Genomic DNA, 24,029 nt, shown 5'->3' with positions numbered 1-24,029 from the left:
AGTTGAGGTCCCTCTCACGCCAGTATCCGCATCTGCAGGCGGCTTCTGAGTTCTGGTTCAGTGACAGTGGATGGTCCTTGCCTTGCCGCTGCAAGCAGTAGTAGCTCAGGGCAACAAGCCCGCCAGGCTGGGCTGGTGGGGGCGGGGGGGGGGGGGGGGGGCGGGGCGGTGCTGGTGGGCTGAGGGGTGGGGGGAGGTTTGTAGGGCTCCTGATCCTGGGCTGCTCCAGCCAGAGGCAGACAGGACTTGGCTGGAGTCCCATCTCCTTTGAAAATTCCAGGCTTGGTGGGTCAGGGGCTCAAAACTAGGGATGTCATTCTTATCTCCTGGAAAGCAGTTCTTTAGAAATAACAGTTTTGGAAGGGTGCCTGGGTGGCTCAGTCAGTTGAGCATTTGACTTCACCTCAGGTCATGATCTCCCGTCTGTGGGTTCGGGCCCCACATCGGGCTCCGTGCTGACAGCTCAGAGCCTGGAGCATGCTTCTGATTTTGTGTCTCCCTCTCTCTCTGCCCTTCCCCCGCTCGCGCTCTCTTTCGCTCTCAAAAAATAAATACATATTTAAAAAATACGTTTGGGGTGCCTAGCTGGCTCAGATGGTAGGGCACAGGACTCTTGATCTTGGGGTTATGAATGAGCCCCAAGTTGGGTACAGAGATTACTTTAAAATAAAAAGTAAAAAAAAAACAACCCAGTTTTGGGGCTCCTGGGTGGTTCAGTCGGTGGAGCGTCCAACTTTGGCTTAAGATATGATCTTGACATTCGTGAGTTCAAGCCCCACATCAGGCTTGCTGCAGACAGCTAGTCAGTGCAGAGCCTGGTTCAGATCCTCTGTCCCCCCTCTCTTCCCCTCCCTTGTGCTCTCCCAAAAGTAAATAAATATTTAAAAAAATAACAGTTGTATTTGCTTGCTGTACCGTTATCAACGGCTTTTAAATTTTTATTTATTTATTTATTTATTTTTATTGAGAAAGATTACATTTTTAAGTTTGAACCTAAAAAAACAAACACTTCAGGTTTAGCGGTGGTATCGCATTTTGTCACTCAACCTGTTTAGGATTTGCTTTGTTTTACCTTTAGGGAGATTTTTGTTTGCTTCCTAGAGAAAGGCTAATGCTTTATTTATTCTTGTTGGGACTCAAGTCTTGGCTAGTTTTGGGATTATAAGCCAGTCATTACACCTTCCTAAACCTAGATTTGGGCTTTGGGACTAATTTCTTCTTTTTTTTTTTTTTTTCTAAGCTTGTCCCCTCAGTGCAAGGCAGGGACAATAATCAGGATCTCTAAGGTTACAGTTAAACCATCATAGCGGAGCTGTGATGTTTGACCCTATTTCTGGGGTAATTCTTTCCCCTTCCCCCAAATCTAGCACAGGACTGGGCATGCGTAGATGTTCTTGTTAGACTGTGCTCAGCCAAATTTTCTAGGCCAAGGATCCCTGCTGGTAAGAAGAAAGGAAGATGTCATCAGGGTGGATTAGGCCTGGGCCTGGGGTCTGAGGCCAGTGGGCTGTCGGGTGGGGCTACAGGGAGGGAACCTGGGTCTTCCTGGGTCGGGGCCTGATCTGTGGACCAAGGGCTAGAAGGGCCAGTTTTGGTGTGGCCTGCCCAGCCTCCCTCTCCTCTGCCTTCCCATCTGCATGCTGACTGCACGGTCACTTTGGCTTTTCTGGATTTGTATTTGAAAATGTAACAAAGCAGAAACCTGCCACCTTCTTTTCAGGGACTCCCAAATAATTGTTGCATGTTTATTTTCGTTTCTCCTCTCATACCCAGACTGCCTGTAGCATTTAACTACCTTGTAATAAATGTTCTCGAAAATGCCACTGCCGACGTAGATCTTTCCAATACATCGTTTTTTGCTGATTTTTCCACTTTTACCCCTCTCCACTCTCAAACTCATGCTGGTCTTTTTTTTTCTCCCCTCTCTTTTCTTCCCTAATTCAGAAGTTGGAGGGACTGGTCAAGCACCGGACGGTTCGGGAAGCGCCGACCGAGTGTGTCTGCCCCCCAGGTAAGTGGATATTTGATTCTTGTGGGCCCTTGACTTCCCAGAGGCCTGGCGTCCTGTCTCCTGTCTGCTCAGAACTGCTGAGGACATGGTCAAGAGCTTGCATGGGTTTCAGTCTGTCTGTTGTACCTCGTGGACCATCCGGCGTCTTTCTTCCTGTTTTCCCTGATCAGATGACTAGTCAAAGATTCTAGCAGGGTGAACTGCCCTGGTTTGATGAATATGGTGATCTTGGGGTAGGAATTAAGGAACTGTTAGAAATGACTTATGATGAAAACAAACAAACAAACAAAACAAAACAAAACAAAAAAGAAATGACTTATGATGAAGGCTTAGGTACTGGGAAGGTGAAAGCCATCCTGTTTCAAAGACAGAAACAGGCATGGACCATCCACACAGTATTAACTGTGATTCCAGCTCTGTTCAGACACGAGGGGGTAAATAAGTGCTCTGGTGACTGTAGGTTTTTTGGTTTTCATTTCTTTTGGTGGAGGTAGAGGGGGGAAGATGGGAATGATGGTCTGAATGATTCAAATAAGAATGTCTATCTTGGGTTTTGGTGGTGCAACCAGGATGGCTGTGAATAAGGCCAGGATTTGTGGATTCCCAGTTCTTGTGGCTGAATTCTGATGCCTATCAGGTCTTCCGGTTGTCCTCATGGGAGCTTGGCACAGACCATCATTGAAGTCTGTGTGCTGTCTTGGCCCTGGCATTTTCAGGGCAAGAATTCTCCTCTGTAGAACAATGTGTAATACCAGTGAATGAGTTGAAAATCGCAACACTTCTTAGATTTCCCACCATGCCGGACAACGTGGAATACACAGGAGCTGAGCCCAGGGGCCCCTGTCCTTGCTGTCATTCCTTCCATTAGCCAAGCTGTCTGGCATTTCCCAATCCACTTCAGCTGGCCTAGACACAAAGCTCATTGAACATTAACATCTCCATATTGGGAGATGCCCTGGGGTTTCTGTAAAGGTGGATCTCCTGGTATGAAAAATTCTGTCTCCGAGGGCCCAGTGGAAGAGGATCTTAGGGACGAACTTGAGTTAGTCTTTAATAGCACCTCTAACATTTTAATAGCAAAAAGGACATGACAAGTAATGACATCATTAACAGATCATCAAGTCAGATGTTTGATTCAATGGGGGGAAATATTCAGATCGACACATGAGTTTTAGGATGATCTGAAAAATGCATACAATGGGAGTGATTCCTCTTGTTTTTTTTTTTTTTTTTTTGTATTTCCCCCCCCCCCCCCCCACCTCTTTCTAAGTATTGTATGCATGTCAATTCATGTGAGCTATGTAGGTAAGTATTTTTTAAATTGGGAGTCACGGGGAGCCTGGGTAGGGGAGCCTGGGTAGTTCTGTCGGTTAAGTGTCTGACTTCGGCTCTGGTCATGATCTCATGGCTCATGGGTTTGGGCCCTGAGTGGGGCTCTGGCTGACATCTGGGAGCCTGGAGCCTGCTCCAGATTCTGTGTCGCCCTCTCTCTTTCTGCCCTTCCCCCCGTTCATGTTCTGTCTCTCTCTCTCTCTTTCAAAAATAAATGAACATTAAAACAATAAATAAACTGGGGTCACAAAGCATTTGTGAGATATGAAATCAGTTCCGTGGGTTGCAGCCAGCGTTTTGAAATGTTGAACTAGCCATAGGCTGGAATAAAAACATATTGGAGAGAAATTTTTGTTTGAGCTATTTCTATCTGTAGTGTATGACCTGGATGGCGATTGAAATGGGTTTCCTGCTCTGCATTGCTGACCATAAGTTTGAAAGTCCCAAATAGAGATAGACATGTAGAGGAGGCAGTGAGGGGGCATGGAGCTCCTAAATAAATCTGAACCAGGTTCAAATCTTGGTCTGTCACTTATTAACAATCAAGATCTTTATCAAAAAATGATAACAGTATTGGAGTGGGCTCTGTAGGCATTTTTGAGGTCATAGAGAAAGGGTAGGTCAAAGCCCATGAGCCCGGAGGGATCCTGTGACCTGCCTCCCTTTTGGAGGGTCCTGAACCACCAAGAGAAGTTCCAAGATAGTCCCAGGGAAGACCCGGGGGACTGAAAGTCTGGTCATAACCCCCCCAGTCCTGCCGAGAGGAGGGCAGTGACCTACCCTGCTCTTGGAGGGGTCCCCTGCTGGTGGTCAGGACTACACTGCTGTCGTCAGAGGGTCTCAGGGCTGCTATCAAGCTGTCCTGGGAGGTGTGCTCAGCTTGGTCAGTGTGGCCAGCATGGCCAGGCCCTAATGCATGAGCAGGGGAGGGACAGAGAGAGAGAATCCCAAGCAGGCTCCACACTGTGAGTACAGAGCCTGATGGGGGGCTCAAACTCAGGAACTGTGAGATCATGACCCAAGTCGAAACCAAGAGTCAGATCCTTAACCGACTGAGCCACCCAGGCGCCCCTCATTGGAGCCCTTTGGCCTGGAGACCTTCATCGATGCAAACCCCTGTCAGCTGGCACATTCTCCCTGTCACAAAAAGGACAGAAGCCTTTTTCTCTAGCACTGGAAGCCTTCACTGATTCCTGTCTCCGGGGCTCTGATCTGCCCCGCAGCTGTTTGGAGTCAGGACACGCAAACCGCCCTCTGTAGCTTTGGTCCCCATCTGATTTGAGATATTCACAGATGCCCACTGCCCACCCCCGTTTCTTCTCATGGCCTGGGGACTGTGTGATCCTTTGTCAGATCCTGGGAGATCTGATCAAACAGATAAGCGAGGCCAGAGGAGGGGGCATCTCTTCCGTGTGTTGTCCATTGTGAAAAGGAAGCCGTGGAGCTGAGAAGGGAGCAGGCCCCTTGCCCAACCCCAGTGGTGAGAAGACTGGCAGGGCTGTGCCCTGTGACCTCAGACAAGGGAGGAGCCTGAGCCTTGCTCCTCTCGTCTATAAAATGAGGCCATCCAGGATTTAGGGTGGGCCCTAAGTCCAGTGACCAGTGTCCTTATGCGACAGAAGGGAGAGATTTGAGACACAGAGAAACATGCAGAGGAGCTCTCCGGAGGACAGAGGGATACATCTACAAGCCCAGGATTGCCTGCAGCCACCAGGAGCTGGAGGAAAGGGGTGCTCAGGGGAGAATATTCTCGAAGGAACTGGCCCTGGTGGCACCTTGATTTTGCACTTCTGGCCTCCAGAACTGTGGGAGAATGTCTGTCATTTTAAGCCACCTAGTTTGTGGAGACTTGTTGGGGCAGTCCTAGCAAAGGAAAGCGGACAGGAAGGCGAATCATCCCGAGGGCCTTAAGGTTGCTATGAGGGTCAAAATTTCCTACGGTGGGGGCTGGAAGGGGGGCTGCTACCTGGGGATCCCCCCTCCCCCATGCTGCTCTTTGTCATTCACCTGCCCAGAGAGACACTCCTGCACTCCTTCCGCAGAGATCTCCAGGCTTCAGACACAGGGGACTTACCCAACACTCTTTTCTTATGTTACCCATGTACTTAGGGTTTAAAAGTGGTTATTATTTTTTTAAGTATTTATTTATTTATTTTGAGAGACAAAGACAGCATGAGTGGGGGAGGGGCAGAGAGAGAAGGAGAGAGAGAGAGAGAGAAAGAGAATCCCAAGCAGGGTCCACACTGTCAATCCAGAGACTGACGCAGGACTCAAACTCACGAACTGTGAGATCATGACCTGAGCCGAAACCAAGTCAGACACTTAACCGACTAAGCCACCCGGTGTCCCTAAAGTGGTTATTTTTGAGTAGGAAATGACGTATGATGTGATAAAAAAAAAAAAAAAAGTTCAGGTACTACTAAAGATTACACATGAAGAATAATTCCCCTCCCCTGTTCTCCTGGTCACCTTTCTAGAGGCTTCCTGACTTTTTTTTTTTTTTTTTAATTTTTTTTTTTTTAACGTTTATTTATTTTTGAGACAGAGAGAGACAGAGCATGAACGGGGGAGGGGCAGAGAGAGAGGGAGACACAGAATCGGAAACAGGCTCCAGGCTCTGAGCCATCAGCCCATAGCCTGACGCGGGGCTCGAACTCACGGACCGCGAGATTGTGACCTGAGCCGAAGTCGGACGCTTAACCGACTGAGCCACCCAGGCGCCCCCTTCCTGACTACTAGAGCAGTGCTGCCCAGCAGAACTTTCTGTGATGTGGAAATGATCTGTTATCTAGGCTAAAATGGCAGCCACTACTGGCTATGGAGCCCTTGACAATGTGGCTAGTGCGACAGAGGAAGCAAATTTTAAAATTGTTACTCAGTTTAAATGGCCACATGTGACTAGTGGCTATGGTATGGGGCAGCCTGGGTTTTGAGGTAGTGTTATGTATATTTCAGTAACTCCTCTCCTGTTTTTCTTTCCACAAAGGGTACCATAGGCTGTTGTCCCTGTACTGCTTTCTTTGATTCACAGTTTCTCTTTGAGATGGTGACTCAGTTTGCACATCAGAGGACAGGTACTACATCATTTTGGTTAAATAATGGCATCCTTATTGTCTGTTGAGCTATCCTGTGAGGTGCCTGGCCAGTCACCACCAAGGATGTTTAGGTGGTTTCCTGTCCTGTGTCCTTTTTTTGTTTTTTGTTTTTTTTAAGTTTTATTTATTTTGAGAGGGAGCGAGAGAGTGAGCACAAGCTGGGGAGGGGCAGAGACAGAGGGAGAGAGAGAGAAGTCCAAGCAGGCTCCACACCGTCAGCACAGAGCCCGATGAGGGGCTTGAATTCACGAACCATGAGATCATGACCTGAGCTGGAATCAAGAGTCGGATGCTTCACTGACTGAGCCACCCAGGCACCCCTCCTGTCCTGTGTTCTTACAGCCCAGCCTGCAGGGAAGCATTGGAGGGGAGGAGAATGGCCTTCTCACTCTGTTCTCTGCCCTCCTGATGGCTTGTACTGAAGCTAGTCATGAGCCAGTTACTGCTGCGGCATCTGGGGGTGTCGGGCTGGAAGGACAGGAGCCCACAGTCTGTTGGGGAGGGCGCCCTCAGGGCCGCAATTCTAGAATATTGCAAGAAGGGCTCTGGCAGGGTTATTCCCAAGCCTGTCCTGTGGCAGATGAAGGGACAACCCGGCCCCCACTTCACTGAGAACAGTCATGACCCTAGGTCATCCTAAGGGCTGGGTCAGAGCCAGTGCCCAACACCTTGGAGCCCGAGAACCCTGGATTTGAATCTTGACTCTGACCCCTGATCATCCTACATGTCCTGGGATGGGCCACTGTGGTGCAAAAGGTCATTGCATTAACTGTTTGAGTCAAGCATCAGAATACTAATGTTCTAACCATCCTACATTAATGAAGAAAAGGAAACTTATTAGCTCATATAACTGGAAGTGGAAAGGTCAGAGGTCGGGCTGTATTCAGGTGGATGTGAATAAATGCCGTGGAATTGTGTAACTTTGAACCATTCAGTGATTGTAGATTTATATACATTTTACCAAAATTTTAAAAGAAGCCCCGGAATTGACCCTGATTTGCTGGGCTTGGGGCAGATGCCTCTGCCTGAACTAATTGCTGTGCCCGGAGGATAGGATGCCTTGATCGGCTGGCTCTGGGTCATGTGACCACTTTGGACCTGGCGGAGGCAGTCGTGGGGGCAGGTTGACGCTGCCAGAACCATGTGGTCTGAGAATGGGGAAGGGTACTTACCACAAGGAATATTAGGGTGCTGTTCCCGGAAGAAGACAAAATGGTTTTCACTGGGCGGTCGTAAATAAGAGATTACCACTGCAGGGGCAACTGGCGAGCCCTGTCCAGGTGGCCCTCAGCTGGGGACTGTAGACAGAGTCTGGATGTGACCAGAGGTTTGCCTCCACTCCAGGCACACAAGGGCAGTCCTTTCCCTCTGTTGAACTTGTCCAATAGTCAGCCAGGCCCGGTGATAAAGTACTTACTAGCTCGATGACCTTGGACGAGTAACTTATCCAAGCAGTGCCTCAGTTTTTCACCTGTGAAATGAAAGTTTCCAACAGTACCTATGTCCCGGGATTATTGCAAGGATTGAATGAGTTAATGCATGTGAGTTGTTTAGAATAGGGCCTGGCACTCGCTTCCTGAGAGTGAGTTACTTGTGGTTACCGTGAACTCAGATCCATTGTCCCCAGGCCCGTCCAGACCCACCGTGCAGCCTGTTGCCTTCTTGAGTTTTGCTGATGTCAGGCAGGGCTGCCAGAGAGATGGGGAGAGGAGATTTGAAGCTGGAGGTTGGCTGGGAATATTCTGGAGGGAAAGAACAAAGGCTTGGCAGACTGTATTGGCGTGTTCTTCTGGGATGTGGGTGAAAAATGCTGGCGACAGAGCACAGGCGTGAGAGAACCGGAAAGAAAAAGGAAGCGTGTAGCCCATGAGCTCTTGTCAACTGCTAACGGCAACCAGAGGGACCAGTGCAAAGCCTGGGGCTCTGCCCCTGCGTACACTTCGCACTGGTTTCTAACCCGGCTCCACCTGCCCTGGAAATTTGTTAGGAACTTTGCAGAAAAGTGGGAATACCTTTCATTTCTTCTTTGTGCCCCACGGTATCCTTGTATCATATACCAGAGATGTTGCGTGTGGTTTCGAAACGATGCGCACTGATAAGATGAATCAGAGCGAGACGCTCACTGCTCTGTGACAGTGTCTGGAAGTTTGAGCAGGAGAGTGAAACCCTCATGGGAGAGCATGATGAAAGTTATACGTTTCACTGTTAGTTTATGGCAAATGTTACAGAGCAAATGGCAAATGTTACAGAGGTGCTAAAAATTCCTTGTGTTTGGCCTGCTTGTTTGTTGGTGTAGGAAAGAGCTTAGTGGAGGAAGTGCACCCTTTCCTTTTTTTTTTTCAGTGTCTATTTATTTATTTCGAGAGACAGCGAGCAAAGAGAGGGAGGGAGAGAATCCCAAGCAGGCTCCATGCTGCCAGCGCAGAGCCCGATGCGGGGCTTGATCCCACAAACCGTGAGATCATGACCTGAGCCGAGATCAAGAGTCAGATGCTCAACTGACTGAACCACCCAGGCGCCCTCAGGTATATACCCTTTGTTGGTACTCTGAAGCAAGAAATGGTGATTCCCCTTTGGATTATTTACTCAGAGAATTTTTTAAATAATGCCTTTTTTTTTTTTTTTTAACCTGTGAAATCCTACTTGACTGGAATTTATGGTATAAAAAGTTCACTTGATGGCAGTTATCCTACTGTGTAAGACTGCACAGAGTTGAAGGAGATAATTTGGGTGTCTGATCTTGTTTGCTTATTTGTTGGCTAGAATACTCTGGAGTGTGGTCTCTGGTCCCCAGTTCATTATGCCTTGATATTTGTTCCTTCTTTCATTCATTTCTCCTTATCCCTCTTTTGTGCTCTTCCTGTGGGCAATATTGACAAAGACTGTGCCAGGAATTGCAGAGCCTGTCACTGGAGGTCATGGGACACATACAGGAACCTTACTCTATTAAGAATGGGAAGAGCCTGAACAGAAAAGTCTCACATAGGGTGCCTCAGTCGGTTGAGTGTCTGACTCTTGGTTTCGGCTCAGGTCGTGATCTCACGGTTTGTGGGATCGAGCCCCATGTCGGGCTCTGCAGTGACAGTGAGGAGCCTCCTTGGGATTCTCTCTCTCCCTCTCTCTCTGCCCCTCCCCTACTCACTCTCTCTCTTTTGCTCTCTTAAAATAAATAAACTTTTAAAAAAATTTAACAAAAAAGAAAAGTCTTACAGACATAAAAAGAAGGGAGATATCGCCTCAGATTAGGAGGACCTGGGCAGTGGGAAGATGATAGCCGGGCAGGATTTTGAAGACTGCTTGGCATCTCAGCCAGCTGGGGCAGGGGGCACATTTCCTGATCCCATCATTCTGAGCAGAGGCGACTCCAGGGGAGCCCCTGGAATAGCGGGGAACTGTGTTTGGTTGGAAGGTGGCAGTGGGCAGTAAGGGCAGGTCTCGGGGATGGATGGTTGTGGGTGTTATTCCACAGATGACACAGTTGAAGGAATCTGGGTTAGAGTTCAGCATTAAGAAGACTCAAAACAGCACGGAGTAAGGGCTGGAGGCAGATTCGGTTCTAGCAGAGAAGCCCCCAGAGAGGGTGCTCAGGGTAGGTGGGTGGGGACGGTCTTTGTCTTGTTCCCTGCTGTGTCCACTGAGCCTGGAATGGTGCTGGGCACGTGGAGGAGGGATGATGAGTGACGGCTGGGTGACTTCTGTGGAGGAGAGGTCATGAGAACTTGAATGGGGGCTGTGAGAATTGATGGCGGGCAACAGCTGCAGGAGGCACGGGCCACGCGGTGGACAGAGCTCACAAACAGGATGGATGGCACTGGTGGGGACAGAGGTGTGTGAAGCTGCAAGCCTGGGGGAGGCTGATGCCCTGAGCAGAAATGGGAAATCCTCCACAAGGCACTCGGAAGGGAAGATGGTAGGCATGGTTTTAGATAGTGAGTGGCTTCATGAACCAATTAGTAGACCCACTGATGACTGAGGGATGATAATTAGGGGTCTTCTCTTAAGGCATCATTTAGCCACTCTGAGTCTATTAATTACAAAATGTACCATGTCCCGTAAATAAAGGCCTTGGGGTTTAACTGTGTGCTGACCATTGGAATTTGGAAATTTTCTTGTGACCACCAGAGGGAGCCCACTATATTCATTAAATTCTATAGAAATTTAACACGCATTGAAAAGCAATGGATAATTAATATTAAAAAAAAAAACTGACTACAAAGCATACAGAAGTTCAAACCAGGGGCAGAAAGACACAGAGCTAAGCACCCACTCTGGTGTTTTTTTTCCTACTAAAATGGAAGATGCCTTGGAATTTTCCAGAAGATTCCAGAATCAGGTGGTTTGCTGGAGGCTGTGATGGATTATTCCAAGGGTAAAATAGCCATGGGCGAACACATTCCTGGAACAGTTGCCCGCCCCACCCACCCACCCACCCAATGTGTATCGAGCACCATCTGGTTTAGTCGTAGCTGAGAATCCTGAGGCTGTAGGACTAAAACTGTTTTGACCTCAGCTTGGCCAACTCTGTGCCAAGTATTGGGTGACAGGTGCAACTTGTCACTACGTGAGGTGTCATGTAACATTGTATGGTAGGAATATTAAATGTCCCACGTATCAGGAGCTACTCATATGTTGGCACTGCCTTCTCCCAGGCTAAGTTCAATGTCATCATCATCATCTCTAGCTTCTTACTTTATTTCTTTGCTAAAGTATGCCCCAGATGAACTGAAGACTTAAATATGAAAAATGAAACCGTGGAGGGCAACACAAAAATACAATAGGTCACTTAAAATTATGAGGTGGAAGTTGAGTTTAGAAGCGTGGTACTGAAGTCGGAAATCATAAAGCAGTCGGAATCCACCAAATGGAAGATTTTGTCCCCAGGGAACATTTGGCAATGTTCGGAGATGTTTTTCGTTTGTCTCAATGTGGGGTGTGGCGGGGATGCTACTGGCATCTAGTGGGTAGAGGCCAGCGATGCTGCTAGACATCCTACAAGGCACAGGACAGCCTCCGACACAAAAAATGATCCCGCCCCCAAATGTTGGTGGTGTCTAGGCTGAAAAACCCTGCCATTATTTAAAATGTTTTCTGAAACGTTTTAAGCTTAGAGCTTATATTTTCTGTATGGAAAATCTCACCCTGACAGAGTTTAAAGATAAAATACTGAGAGGCGCCTGAGTGGCTCAGTTGGTTAAGTGTCTGACTTTGGCTCAGGTTATGATCTCACAGTTCGTGGGTTCAAGCCCTGCATCAGGCTCTGTGCTGACTCTCAGAGCCTGGAGCCTGCTTTGGATTCTGCGTCTCCTTCTCCCTCTGCCCCTCCCCTGCTCATTCTTTGTCTCTCTGTCTCTCAAAAATAAATAAACGTTAAAAAAAAAAAGTTTAAAAAAATACCTGAAAACAATTCAACAAATATAATAAATGTACAGTTGATAGTCATGAAGTATAAAGTTCTTACAAAAGAATAAGGAAAAGTCAAATATTGTAGTGGAAAGATGGGTAAAGAATAGGAACAGGGAGTTCCCAATGAAAAATATAAATGGTGACACTTTTCTTCAGTGGATACTTATTCATCTGTTGTGAATAATTGCAGAAATTCCTAGTAAAAGGAGATACTGTTTTCAGTGATCAGAGTGATAGTGTTTAAATTGTTTCAGTCTTTCTGGAGGGCAGTTGTTGCAGACGAAGTCCAAGGGCAGTCTGCTGGAGAAATCTTTCTTGTTTGGGAATTCTGTCTTCTTGTGCTATTCAGGCCTTCAACTGATTGGGTGAGGCCCACCCACATTATGGAGGGCAATCTGCTTTACTCCAAGTCCACCTATTGGGATGTTAATCTCATCCCAAAAAATCCTCATAGAAACATCCAAAGTAAATGTTTGACCATGTATCTGGGCACCATGGTCCGTCCAAGTTGACCCATGAAATTAACCATCACACCTGTGTGTGTGGCATTTCTCCATCTGATTCCTGCCCTGTTCTCTGGACCCATCTCTCAAATCACATCACCTTCCTATGCCCTATGGAATGACTTAGTTTCTCAATTGGAACCTGTGTGTCAGTCCCCTGCCTGAAGCATCTCTCTCCTCCTGGCATTTTTCCTTGAAGGATCCATATTCTTTCTTCACGATCCGCTGGCTGCATGGCTGGCTGGTAACAGGCCCTCTTTGAGTGTTGGATAGGGTGGTGGGAACAGAGGACAAACTCAGCCTTTAGTAAGGGAACACATGGAATTCAGCTCTTTCTATTAATATCTTTGGGTGATTTGTGGAATAACAGGTCTGTTAGAGGACAGTTATAGGGAAAGGGTAATAAAATCTAGACAGGAAGCTTCCATAGCTGACGTTGTCCTTCTTGAATTACACGCTGTCCTCAAACAGAGCGGCCTGCAGGGGCAGTTTCTTGACCTGTGTGGGAAAACTCCTTGGGGGGTGTTGGCCTCCTTTTATTTTTTTAAAGTTTATTTATTTATTTTTGAGAGTGGTGGGGGATGGGGCAGAGAGGGAGGGAGAGAGAGAGAGAGAGAGAGAGAGAGAGAGAATCCCAAGCCCCTACTGCGGTGCTCGAACTCAGGAACGGTGAGATCATGTCCTGAGCCAAAACCAAGCATCCGATGCTTAACCAACTTGAGCCACCCAGGCGCCCCTCCTTTTTGTTTTTAAACTTGATACTCTCTTTACATTCTTTCCAGTGTTTTCTCCACTTGGCCTTTTCTCCTTCCTCACTTAGGCTTAACGCTGGCCAGGACTTGGCTAGGCTGAGCTCTGAGCTGGCTCCGGGGTCCGATGTTTGGAAGCAATTGCATTTGGTTTGGCGCTGGCCAGGGTCCCTTCCCTGTGAATCAGATCCGCTCCTGCTGGCTTGCCTTGGGGCACTTGCCACTGTGTCGGAAATCTATTCCCTACAAGGAAACACTTCAGAAATACCCTTCCTGAAAAGCCTTCCCATCCTTTGCAGCTAACGTTTCCTGTACATTCTCTTCTAGTAACCCACCTCCCCCTATCCTGTTGCCTAAATTGAGCAGGGTTTGGGAGTTGTATAGACCTGGGTACCTCCAGACACCTCCCGAGATTGGAAAGCCTCACCTCTTTGCAGGATCGTCCCCCTCGTCTCTTGCCTGCCCTTGGACCCCCTAGCTTCTCTCCCCTCTTCTCCTCCTGCAGGCTCCATGTGCCACCCCAGAGCTGGGATCCCTGCAGGCTTGCTGAGATGGTGCTGCAGGCTCCCTGCGTGCCCTCACCCTTGGCACAGGTGGCCTCAGCTTGCCTTCCGTCCTTCTGGGGCTGATCAAAGTCAGGGGTGTGGACAGAAATAGCTGCCCTTGCTAAACTGTACAAAAAGGATCAGCAAAAACACACAGAAACGTCTCCTTTCCCCCTTCATATGTTAGTTTGGCTCGCTCTGTCCCACGGTGCTGCATGCATCCTCCCGCTTCATCGTCCATAAGTGTTTAGTAGCGGCATGTAACGGAAGCTGGGCCCTGGGATGTGCCCCCAGACGTGGGAAAGAGGGCAAGTAGCTGGCGTGTTGTTCCAGGGAGCAGAGAGGAAGGAGGACATCTTGGTGGATGGTGAGCGAGCTTGCATTCTTTGTTCCTAGTAGCAGAATCAAGTTGGCAGAGTTAGAGTGCAAGGGAAAGTGTTGGAAGGAAAACCGGAGCTCACAAAAGTGATGCACCTGCTTGGGAGGAGGCTTATGCAGGAAAGTTCTGGGAATCAGGACAGCAGGTCCCCAGGGCATGGAGGCTTCTCAGATACCGCCCAGCCAACTTTTTTTTTTTTATGTGTGTCACTGTGCTTGAGGTTCAGGGTCCCAGGAGAAGAAGCCCCACTGGGCAGGCCTGGACTCTGTGTGTGTCCCTCCACCTGGGGTTTCCAGGCAGGGCGGAGAGGCAGAGAAGCATCTCTCCTGTGGGTGCCAGGATACCTTTTGGCGTCCAGGAAAGGAGTCTGGATTTGGATGCGGATGGATCCAGCCACGAGTGCCAGCTGTGGCCACCACCCATGGGCTCTGTGAGTTATTTGATTCTTTAAACTGTCTTTCTCCTCAGGGCCCCTGGATGGCTCCATCAGTTAAGCGCCCAACTCTTGATTTCAGATCGGGTCATGATCTCATGGTTCATGAGTTCGAGCCTCATGTGAGACTCTGTGCTGACACCTTGGAGCGTGCTTGGGATTCTCTCTCTCTGTGTCCATCCTCTGCTTGCTTTCTCTCCTCTCTCTCTCTCTGTCTCAAAATAAACAAACTTAAAAAAACTAAACTGTCCATCTCCTTGTGTGTAAAATGGGATAACCTTATTTTCTTCGTGGGTTTGTGTTGAGGATACACTGAGATGAACACATGTGGAAGTGCTTGGCATACATTAGGTGTCTAATAATGTCTGTTCACTTATCCCTAAGGAAGTGGATTTGTGGTCCCCTCATGAGGTGGGAGAGAGCCTGACACAGATCATTATTGTGGGTGGGATGTTACTAAGACAGCATAGACAGCATGACCGTGGGGACACTTTCCTTTTGTTGTCTCCCCCGCAGAACAGACTGTCGTTTCTGCTTAGACTCTTGGTTCATTTGGTGCCAGAATCCCCGAGTGAAGCTTCTGCTCCAGGATGCAGAAAGAGCAACTCCTGGATCCTTGGGGAGCCCTTCAACTTGATGATCAGCAGGCAGCAGTTATAAAGCTCTTTACTTTTGGGTGGCCCTGGAGTTTCCCCCATGATGCAGCAAAGCCTCCCTTCTTCCCTGACTCCACTGTTCTTTTTTATTTTTGCAGCCCTGTGTTTAGAATTGGGACTGAATGCCGGCCACACTGCCTTGCCCGCGAGGTCATGATTTTCATGACACTTGGCTTGAAGTAGCCTGTTGCCTGGTCTGTTTCCTTAGAAGTAGTCCCGTGCGGGCCACTCACAGGCTAGCACAGAAAGAAGTTCAAAGCGCTGTGGGCTGAGGTTCCGTGGGGGGTGGGGGGGGTGGGGGCTCACGAGGAAGGAAAGTCTTGCAAACAAAGGCCAGTGCATGGCCAGTGTGGAGGAGGGGCCAGACCTGGGTCCCCTGTTAGAAGCACACACGCCTGCCTCCCTGTGGTGCTTTCTACCAAATGTACCTTTAAAAATGTGGGGTGCCTGGGTTGAGTGCCTGATTTCAGCTCAGGTCATGATCTCACGGTTCGTGAGTTCGAGCCCCATGTCAGGCCTGCTGCTGTCAGCACAGAGCCCGCTTCAGATCCTCTGTCCCCCTCTCTCTCTGCACCTGCTCCACTTGTACTCTCTCTCTCTCTCTCTCTCTCTCTCAAAAAAAAAAAAAAAATGTATAGACAAGACCACATGTGCCCCTGGGTGAGTGGGAGCAGCAGGTGACTTGGAGGCAGGGGGGGAATGCACCAGAGCTGTCCCACCCACAGGAGGATTGGATAGTGACTTTCCCCCTGAGCATCACTTCCCATCCACGGCACTGCCTGTCACCTAGGTGGGGATGAAGGGGGACTGTATTGGCCCAAGTGCTTGCTGAAAGGTCAGCTCTGTACAGGAGCGGCACACTTACTGGCTGTGACTGTGGATCTCAAAGTGCCCCGGAGGGGGTCTGGCCAGTGGTCTTACCATTTTCTCTGTGTATGTGTGTACGTATGGGGGGATGGGAGGCACAGACAGGACAGAGGGCTGTCCCTGAGGAAGGCTAGGAGCAGCTGCCCAGGAGTGCCCCCCCCCCCCCGCCATATTGCATCCCCAGTGGGACTTGAGCTTCACTGCCAGGAGGACAAGCTAGTACCTTCCATCCACCCTCCCATGCCTGTTTACTCTCCAAAATGTACATCCTCTCCTCTTGCCTGCTCCCCTCTTGGGATCCAGGACCTCCATCAGGAGGGGTCTGTGAGGGTCATGTTGTGGTACCTGGGCACTGGCCCCTTCACTGTTTGCAGGGGTGGGGGGTGTAGAAAATCGGGGAAGGTGTATGTGTGGAGGGGTAGATTGCATGTGGGGGATTCGGGGGCATAAACTCAGGAGGGAGAGTTTACAGGTGGGTGAATGCAAGGGGTTTGCTTTGGTGGAAGAGGTAGAGGTGAAAGAGGCATGAGAGATGGAGTGAGTCGTGAACTCAGGTGTATCTGCCCTGTCCCCATACTGACTCAGTTGGTCTCCAGGCCACCTCTTGATGATGGAGAGCCTCATTTTCTACCTAGAGCAGACCATTTGCTTCATCCTGAAGGTCCCTGCCTCCCCGCATGCCCCCCCCTTTCCTGTCTTCTTACCCTCCTTTTATTTTTTCATTAAAAAACTTTTTTTAAGTTTATTTATTTTGAGAGAGAGAGAGAGAGCGAGTGAGCACATGAGCAGGGGAGGGGCAGAGAGAGAGAGGGGGAGAGAATATTCCAAGCAGGTTCCTACCAACAGGCTCAATCCCACAAACCACGAGGTCATGACCTGAGCAGAAATCAAGAGTCGGGATGCTTAGCCGACTGAGCCACCCAGTGCCCCCCTTTTATTTTATTTTATTATTTTATTTTATTTTATTTTATTTTATTTTATTTTATTTTATTTTATGTTATGTTATGTTATGTTATTTTATTTTATTTTATTTTATTTTATTTTATTTTATTTTATTTTATTTTATTTTATTTTTGTTTTTTCTCCCTCCTTTTATTTTATTTTATTTTATATTTTAATTTTTTTAACGTTTTTTTATTTATTTTTTTTGAGACAGGGAGAGACAGAGCATGAACAGGGGAGGGTCAGATAGAGGGAGACACAGAATCTGAAACAGGCTCCAGGCTCCGAGCTGTCAGCACAGAGCCTGACGCGGGGCTCGAACACACGGACCGCGAGATCATGACCTGAGCCGAAGTCGGCCGCTTAACCGACTGAGCCACCCAGGCGCCCCTTATTTTTTAAAAATTATTATTATAAAAGCAAACTGTGCTTCTTAAAATTACCCACTGACTCCCTCCTCAAAAACAACATAGCGCTGAAGTTCAAAGAAAAGTCTCCCTTTTTTCCTCACCTTACCACCCTCTCCAATACCATTCCCTGGATGTAAATATTTTACAGATATACACATTTAAATTCTTGCAGAAATAAAATAATATGTGGTATTATGAACTTTTTTTTTTTTTGTCTTCACAATTTAAAGGTACAAATCTCAATTCATACAACCCACATGGACTTCTGGGGCCCACGGCCAAGCTTACGTGGAGACCTGTTCAAATAAGCAATAAACCGTGACTCCAGGCAGGGAGCTGGGGCAGCCTCCCTGCTTTCCCTCTGCCCTCCTGGACCTCTTCCAACATTTCCTTCCACACCAGTGGTTTTCCACTCTTTCCAGTGTAAAAGTCTCCCAGCTTGTATCCTGCTCCTTCTGATTCTGGGGGCAAGCTTCCACAGAAGGTGGAAGAAGGGCAGTGAATATGCATGTACTTGATACTCTGTGTCTCTGCAACCATTCGTAGCTTTGGTCACTATAATATCAATGTATCGGAGAGTGCCCGGCTGGCTCAGTTGGAAGAGCATGTGACTCTTGATCTCGGGGTTGTGAGTTTGAGCCTCACATTGGGTGTAGAGATTACTTAAAAGTAAAATCTTAAGGCACACCTGGGTGGCTCAGTTGGTTAAGCATCTGACTTCAGGTCAGGTCATGATCTCATGATTTGTGAGTTCGAGCCCCACATCAGGCTTGCTCTGTGAGCACAGAGCTCGCTTCAGATCCTCTGTCTCCCTCTCTCTCTGTCCCTCCCCCATTTGTTCTCTCTCTCTCCCTCTCTCAAAATAAATAAATAAACTTAAAAAAAAATCTTAAAAAAGAAACACAGCATATCTATGCCTCTGATGTCTGCTTCATTATTTGTTTTAACTTTTTGTCCAAATAGAACTTAACTACAGGCCAAGCACATATCTTAAATTTGCAGCTTGCTCAATTTGCATAGATAGCACACACCTATGGCCCAGACAAGAAACAGCACATGACCTGCCCTCCAGAGACACACCCCCTTCCCTGCCCACCCTCCCCCCCCAGTTGCCCCAGGGGTCATCAGCATCCCAGTTTCTCACACGATAGGCTAGCGTTGCCTGTTTTTGTGCTTTACGTGAATGGAATCACATGATGTAGATTTGTTTGTCTTTAGTTGATCATGATGAGATCCATCCATTTTGCTACATGTGGTTGTGGATTATTTACTTATTTTTTATTTTTTAAATGTTTATTTATTTTGAGAGAGAGAGCATGAGCTGGGGAGAGGGACAGAGAGAGGGGGAGAGAGAGAATCCCAAGCAGGCTCTTTGCTGTCAGCCCAGAGCCCGACGCGGGACTTGAACACATGAACTGTGAGATCATGACCTGAGCTGAAGTCTGACACTTAACTTAACCCAGGTTCCCCTCTGCTACCATTTTCAATGATAATATTTTTGAAAATTCATTTCCTGTTTATTGCTGAGAATTTTTCAGGTTGCTCTTATTTCTAGTGTCCTTGGGACCTTTGCTTGTTAATGTTTAACAGTTTGTCTTTAGATTTTCCATGTATTTTCTATCATATTGTCTATAAATAGAGGGTTTTTTTGTTTTTTTGTTTGTTTCCTATTCTGTGCCTTTTATTTCTTTTATTGGACTCACTGCTTTGGCTGAGACCTTCCATCGTGCTGAACAGAGGTATTACCAGTTCTGGAGCAGAGGCATCCTGGTTTCGTAACCCAACCCGGAGGGAAACACTAAGCATGACCACTACTTTAGGGTTTTTGCAGCTGCCAATCCCATTAAAGAAGTTTTTCTTCTTTTCTTAGTTTGTGGTGAGGTTTGTTTGTTTGTTTTTAAGTTATGACTGGGTGTTAAAACTTGTCCAGTGATGTTTCTGCATTTATGAGCTAATCAGATAATAGCTTCCCCCCCCTTTTTTTTTTCTCTGTGAAAACAGTAGATTACATTGATTGATTTTAGAATGTTAACTTCCCTTGCATTCCTGGAAGTAAACCCTTATTGATTAGGCTATGTTATTTTAATAGCTTGCTAGATCCAATCTGCTAACATTGTGTTTGGGGATTTTGCATCTGTCTTCATAGAGAGATGGTCTGTAAGTGTCCTTTTTCCCTCTATTGTCAGTTTTTAGTATTAAGACCAGGACTTATAAGATGAATTGGGAACTGTTAGCCCTGTTTCTTCTGGAAGAATTAGTATATGATTTAATGTTGCTCCTTTCTGTCCTTTTTTTAAAAAAATTTTCTTAATGTTTATTTATTTTTGAGAGAGACAGAGACAGAGACAGAGTGCGCAGGGGAGAGGAGCAGAGAGAGAGGGAGACACAGAATCTGAAGGAGGCTCCAGGCTCTGAGCTGTCAGCACAGAGCCCGATGTGGGGCTCAAACCCATGAACCGTGAGATCATGACCTGAGCTGAGGTCAGGCCCTTATCCCACTGAGCCACCAGGTGCCTCTATGTTGCACCTTTCTTAAATGTTTGGGAGAAATCCCTAGTGAAAACATACAGATGTAGGATTTCTTTAGGTTTTAAATAATTAATTCATTTGTTTTAATAGCTGTAGGACTCTCCTTATGTTTTTGTAACAGCTTTATTAAGGTGGAACTCACAGGGGGCACCAGGCTGGCTCTCAGAAGAGCATGCGACTCTTGATCTTGGAGTTGTGAGTTCAAGCCCCATGTTAGGTGTAGAAATTACTTAAAAAAAAAAATCTTTGAAAAAAAAAAGGTGGAACTCACATACCACAGAATTCATGTATTTAAAGTGTACAATTCAGCAATTTTTAGTGTATGCAGTGTGGTGCCACCATTGCCACGGTTGTGTTTAGAACATTTCTGTCACCCCAAGTAGAAGCCCTGTGCCCCTTAGACATCATCTTCCAATCCCGCTGTCACCCTCAGCTCCTGGAAACCATTAATCTATATTTTTTAAATGTTTGTGTGTTTGTTTATTTAGAGATTAATAGAGAGTGTGTGCAAGTGGAGGGATGGCAGAGACAGAGGGAGAGAGAGAGAATCCCAAGCAGGCTCCACACTGTCAGCGTAGAGCCCCATGTGGGACTCGATCTCACGAACCATGAGATCATGACCTGAGCTGAAGTCAAGAGTCGGATGAATAATTGACTGAGCCACCCTAATTTTTAGGTGGCCCTCTATTTTTTTGTTTCACTCTATTTGCCTCTTCTGGGCATTTTGTTTAAGTGGAATCATAAATATGTGACCTTTGGTACGTGGCTTCTTTTACTTAGCATAAGGTTTTCCGGGTTCACCCGTGTATGGCATGCGCCAGTATTTCGTTCCTTTTTTAAGGCCAAATAATATGCCATCACGTGGATATACCACATTTTGTTGATCCATTCGTCCATTTACGGACATCTGGGTTTCCTGTATTTGGCCATGATGGATGCAGCTGTTATGAACATTCATGTACAAGTTTTTGTGGGAACATATGTTTTCATTTCTGTTGGCTATATACTTAGGAATCGAGTTACTGACTCATAGGCTTCATTATTTTTTATTGCTAAACCATAACATGGATATACCAAAGTGTATTTAACAACTGCGTTATTGCTGGTCATTTAAGATGTTTGCATTTTTGCTGTTGAACAGTGCTCCGGGCAGTGCTACTCCAAATGTGGTTTGCCAATGGGTGCTGGCCCTTGAACTGTTTGTTATGGACCTATAACAAGATTAGGATAGAAATTGAGAGTATTTGGAAAGTTTTACAGCAATTTAAGCGGTAATTTTATGTCTGTTGAATCTCATAATAAAAAACATGGGCTAGTGCTTTTATGTTTTGGGTTTTTAAAATTTTATTTTCTACTGCATCATTTTATTATATTTACCAAAAGCATCGGCGCCTGGCAAACTGGAAGTCAGAATGAAAAACACAGCTGGCTCGCTGCCTCTCCACTGCCGATAGGTAGTAAACCTCCCTGTTCATGTGTTTCTGTAGGAATTGCTTTTTTTTTTTTTATTTTTTAAGTTTATTTATTTTGAGAGAGAGAGAGCATGAGCAGGGGAGGGACAGAGAGAATGGCAGAGAGAGAGAATCCCAAGCAGGCTCTGTGCTGTCAGCTCCGGACCTGCAAGATCCTGACCTGAGCTGAGGCCAGACACTCAACTGACTGAGCCACCCAGACACCCCAAAACTTGATTATTTTAAAAGGGATAATACTAAGTCATGACCAGGTAAACAGACTCAGGAAAAAAAGGTGCCTGGTGTAAAGCTTTGGTCAGAGCCATCAGCTTTTGATTCTACACGGGGGTGACCTCAGGCCTCAGCTGGGATAGGACCTGAGGAGGGGGTCTCTGAGCAAACCCCACCCACAGCAGCAGAAGACATACCCTGGCTGCACACACTCACTGGGGGCCTCCCCTGTTCTGCTTGTCAGGTAAGCGCTGTGCAATCTGTTTCGTTACCCCTCTGAGGGCTCAGGCAGTCCCTGGGGAGCCTGGTGTTGTGACTCGGTAACTGTAGGGCTGAGAAAAGCACCAGGCATCTACTGTCCTCCGTTGGCCGGAGGGAGCATTCAGGATGCTGGGGCAGGTCTGGGTCAGCTTTGAAGGCTGAGGATGGGTGAGGACCAGCTTGTTCTGAGTATTCTGGCAATTCTGGCAGCAAGAAGGGCGGTGAGGAGCTCTCTCAAGTTGGCCCCTGGAGTTACATGGTTTTAGCTTGGTTATGTGTTTCTGGCATCAGTACCAAAGTAAGTTGGGAATGCCAAGTAGGAGCTCTGAATTCAGTGCCATCTGAAAGCCAGTGTATCAGTTAGGCACGCATCTGGCTGCAGATAACAGAAACCCTAACTGAAACTCACGGGCATTTATTCTCCTTGCATGCTAATTCCGGAGGCGGGCAGTCCGGGGCTGGTGTGGCTGCTCAGGGATGTTTCTGGAACCTTCGACTCCTCTTTTCATCTCTCCATCCTTAGCGGCAGACCTTCATCTGCACTGAGAGGTCAGGGAGAAGGGGGTTGGAATGAGTGTTGGGTCAGTCCCAGGCAGGAGATACAAAGAGTGTTAGACTTACAATCAAAAGATAGGAGGGACACCTGGGTGGCTCAGTCGCTTGAGCATCCAACTTTGGCTCAAGTCATGATTTCACGGTTCATGAGTTCAAGCCCCACATCTGGCTCTGTGCCCGCTTCGGATCCTCTGTCCCCCCCTTCTCTTCCCCTCTACCACTCATGCTGTCTCTCTCAAAAATAAGTCCATGGCCGTCTCTGGGTCACCTTGGGGCAAGTCACTTCCATCTTCTGTCAAATGGCCAAGTTGCACTATGTTATCTCGAAAGTCCCTTCCTTCTTGTCCCAGGTTCTGCATCTATTGCTGTGCTATGAACCACCCCCAGATCTTATCGCTTCACGTGTTTATTTTGCTTATGAATCTCAAGTACTGCGAGGGCTTGGTGAGGACAGCTGGTCTCAGCTCCACTTGGTGTTGGTTGGGAGGCTGGGATCGCACGAGAGCTCACACCATGTCTCGCAGGGGTTGGGGGATGCGGGCATAGTCTGGGACCTCAGCTGGAGCTGTGGCCGGAACATCTGCACCTGGACTTCCACGTGGCTGCGTGGTGGCTTCTTCATAGTGTAGTCACTGGGTTCTAAGGGTGAAAGTCCAAAGGGGAGGCCAGGAGAGGCTGTGTGGGTTGCCTCTTGTGACTGGCTTGGGAACGCATGCAAAATCATTTCTGCCACATTTTCTTCATTAGAAGTAAGTGATGAAGGACAGCTGCTATTCAAGGGGAGACAAGTTAGACCTGCTTTTTGAGAGAGGGGTGTCAAAGAATTTATGGACATGTTTGTTTATTTATTAAAAATTTTTAATGTTTTATTTATTCTTGAGAGAGAGTGTAAGCGGAGGAGGGACAGAGAGAGAGGGAGATGTAGACTCTGAAGCAGGCTCCAGGCTCTGAGCTGCCAGCACAGAGCTGGACGTGGGACTTAAACCCACAAACCATGAGATCATGACCTGAGCTGAAGTCGGACGCCTAACTGACTGAGCCATCCAGGCACCCCTATGGACATGTTTAAAAATACTATGCATCAGGGAGCCTGGGTGGCTCAGTCGGTTAAGTGTCTGACTTTTGATTTCATCTCAGGTCATGATCTCACAGCTGTGTTTTGAGCTCTATGTCAGGCTCTGTGCTGACAGTGTGGAGCCTGCTTGAGATTCTCTCTCTCCCTCTCTTTCTATCCTATCTATCTATCTATCTATCTATCATTGATCTCTCTCTCTCAAAATAAGTAAATAAGCTTAAAAAAAAAAAAGATTTAAAACCACCACACATCTATAGGTTTCAAATTAAGTGTTCCTTGTCTTTCATGCATTCTGTCACTATTTCTAAAAGACAAGACAGGCTACTTCTCACGGCAAAGACTGCACACAGGCTGTTAAGGAGGTTTTACTATCATGGACTGCTTTGGAAAGCCCTGGCCCAACCTCTTGCAACGAGGGACCTTCTTCAGTCTTGAAAGTAAACAATCCTGGTTCATTTTGAGAGTTGCTCCCGGAGACCACACTACTTGAGAATAATTATACAGTAGTGTTTGAAAACATGTAATATTAGAAGTTCATCAATGAGTTTTTATGGGTCATTCTCTACATGCCTGGCACTGTGCTGGCCCTAATGAGTTATCAA

General features: G+C 47.2%; 1 protein-coding gene across 1 annotated transcript in view; it reads left to right on the top strand.

Moving 5' to 3' along the window:
- The window catches only part of COL23A1 (collagen type XXIII alpha 1 chain), a 357,690-nt gene that overhangs the window by 22,681 nt on the left and 310,980 nt on the right, over nt 1-24,029 (top strand). The window contains exon 2 of the mRNA XM_060636372.3: nt 1,945-2,011. Within this exon, the coding sequence (XP_060492355.2) occupies nt 1,945-2,011 (67 nt within the window). The remainder of the gene's footprint in view (nt 1-1,944; nt 2,012-24,029) is intronic.

Source organism: Panthera onca, chromosome A1 (assembly GCF_046562875.1).
Source record: "Panthera onca isolate mPanOnc1 chromosome A1, mPanOnc1 haplotype 2, whole genome shotgun sequence".
NCBI classification, from domain to species: domain Eukaryota; kingdom Metazoa; phylum Chordata; class Mammalia; order Carnivora; family Felidae; genus Panthera; species Panthera onca.
Note: the sequence above shows the minus strand (reverse complement) of the source record. Positions and strands in the feature narration are given on the sequence as shown.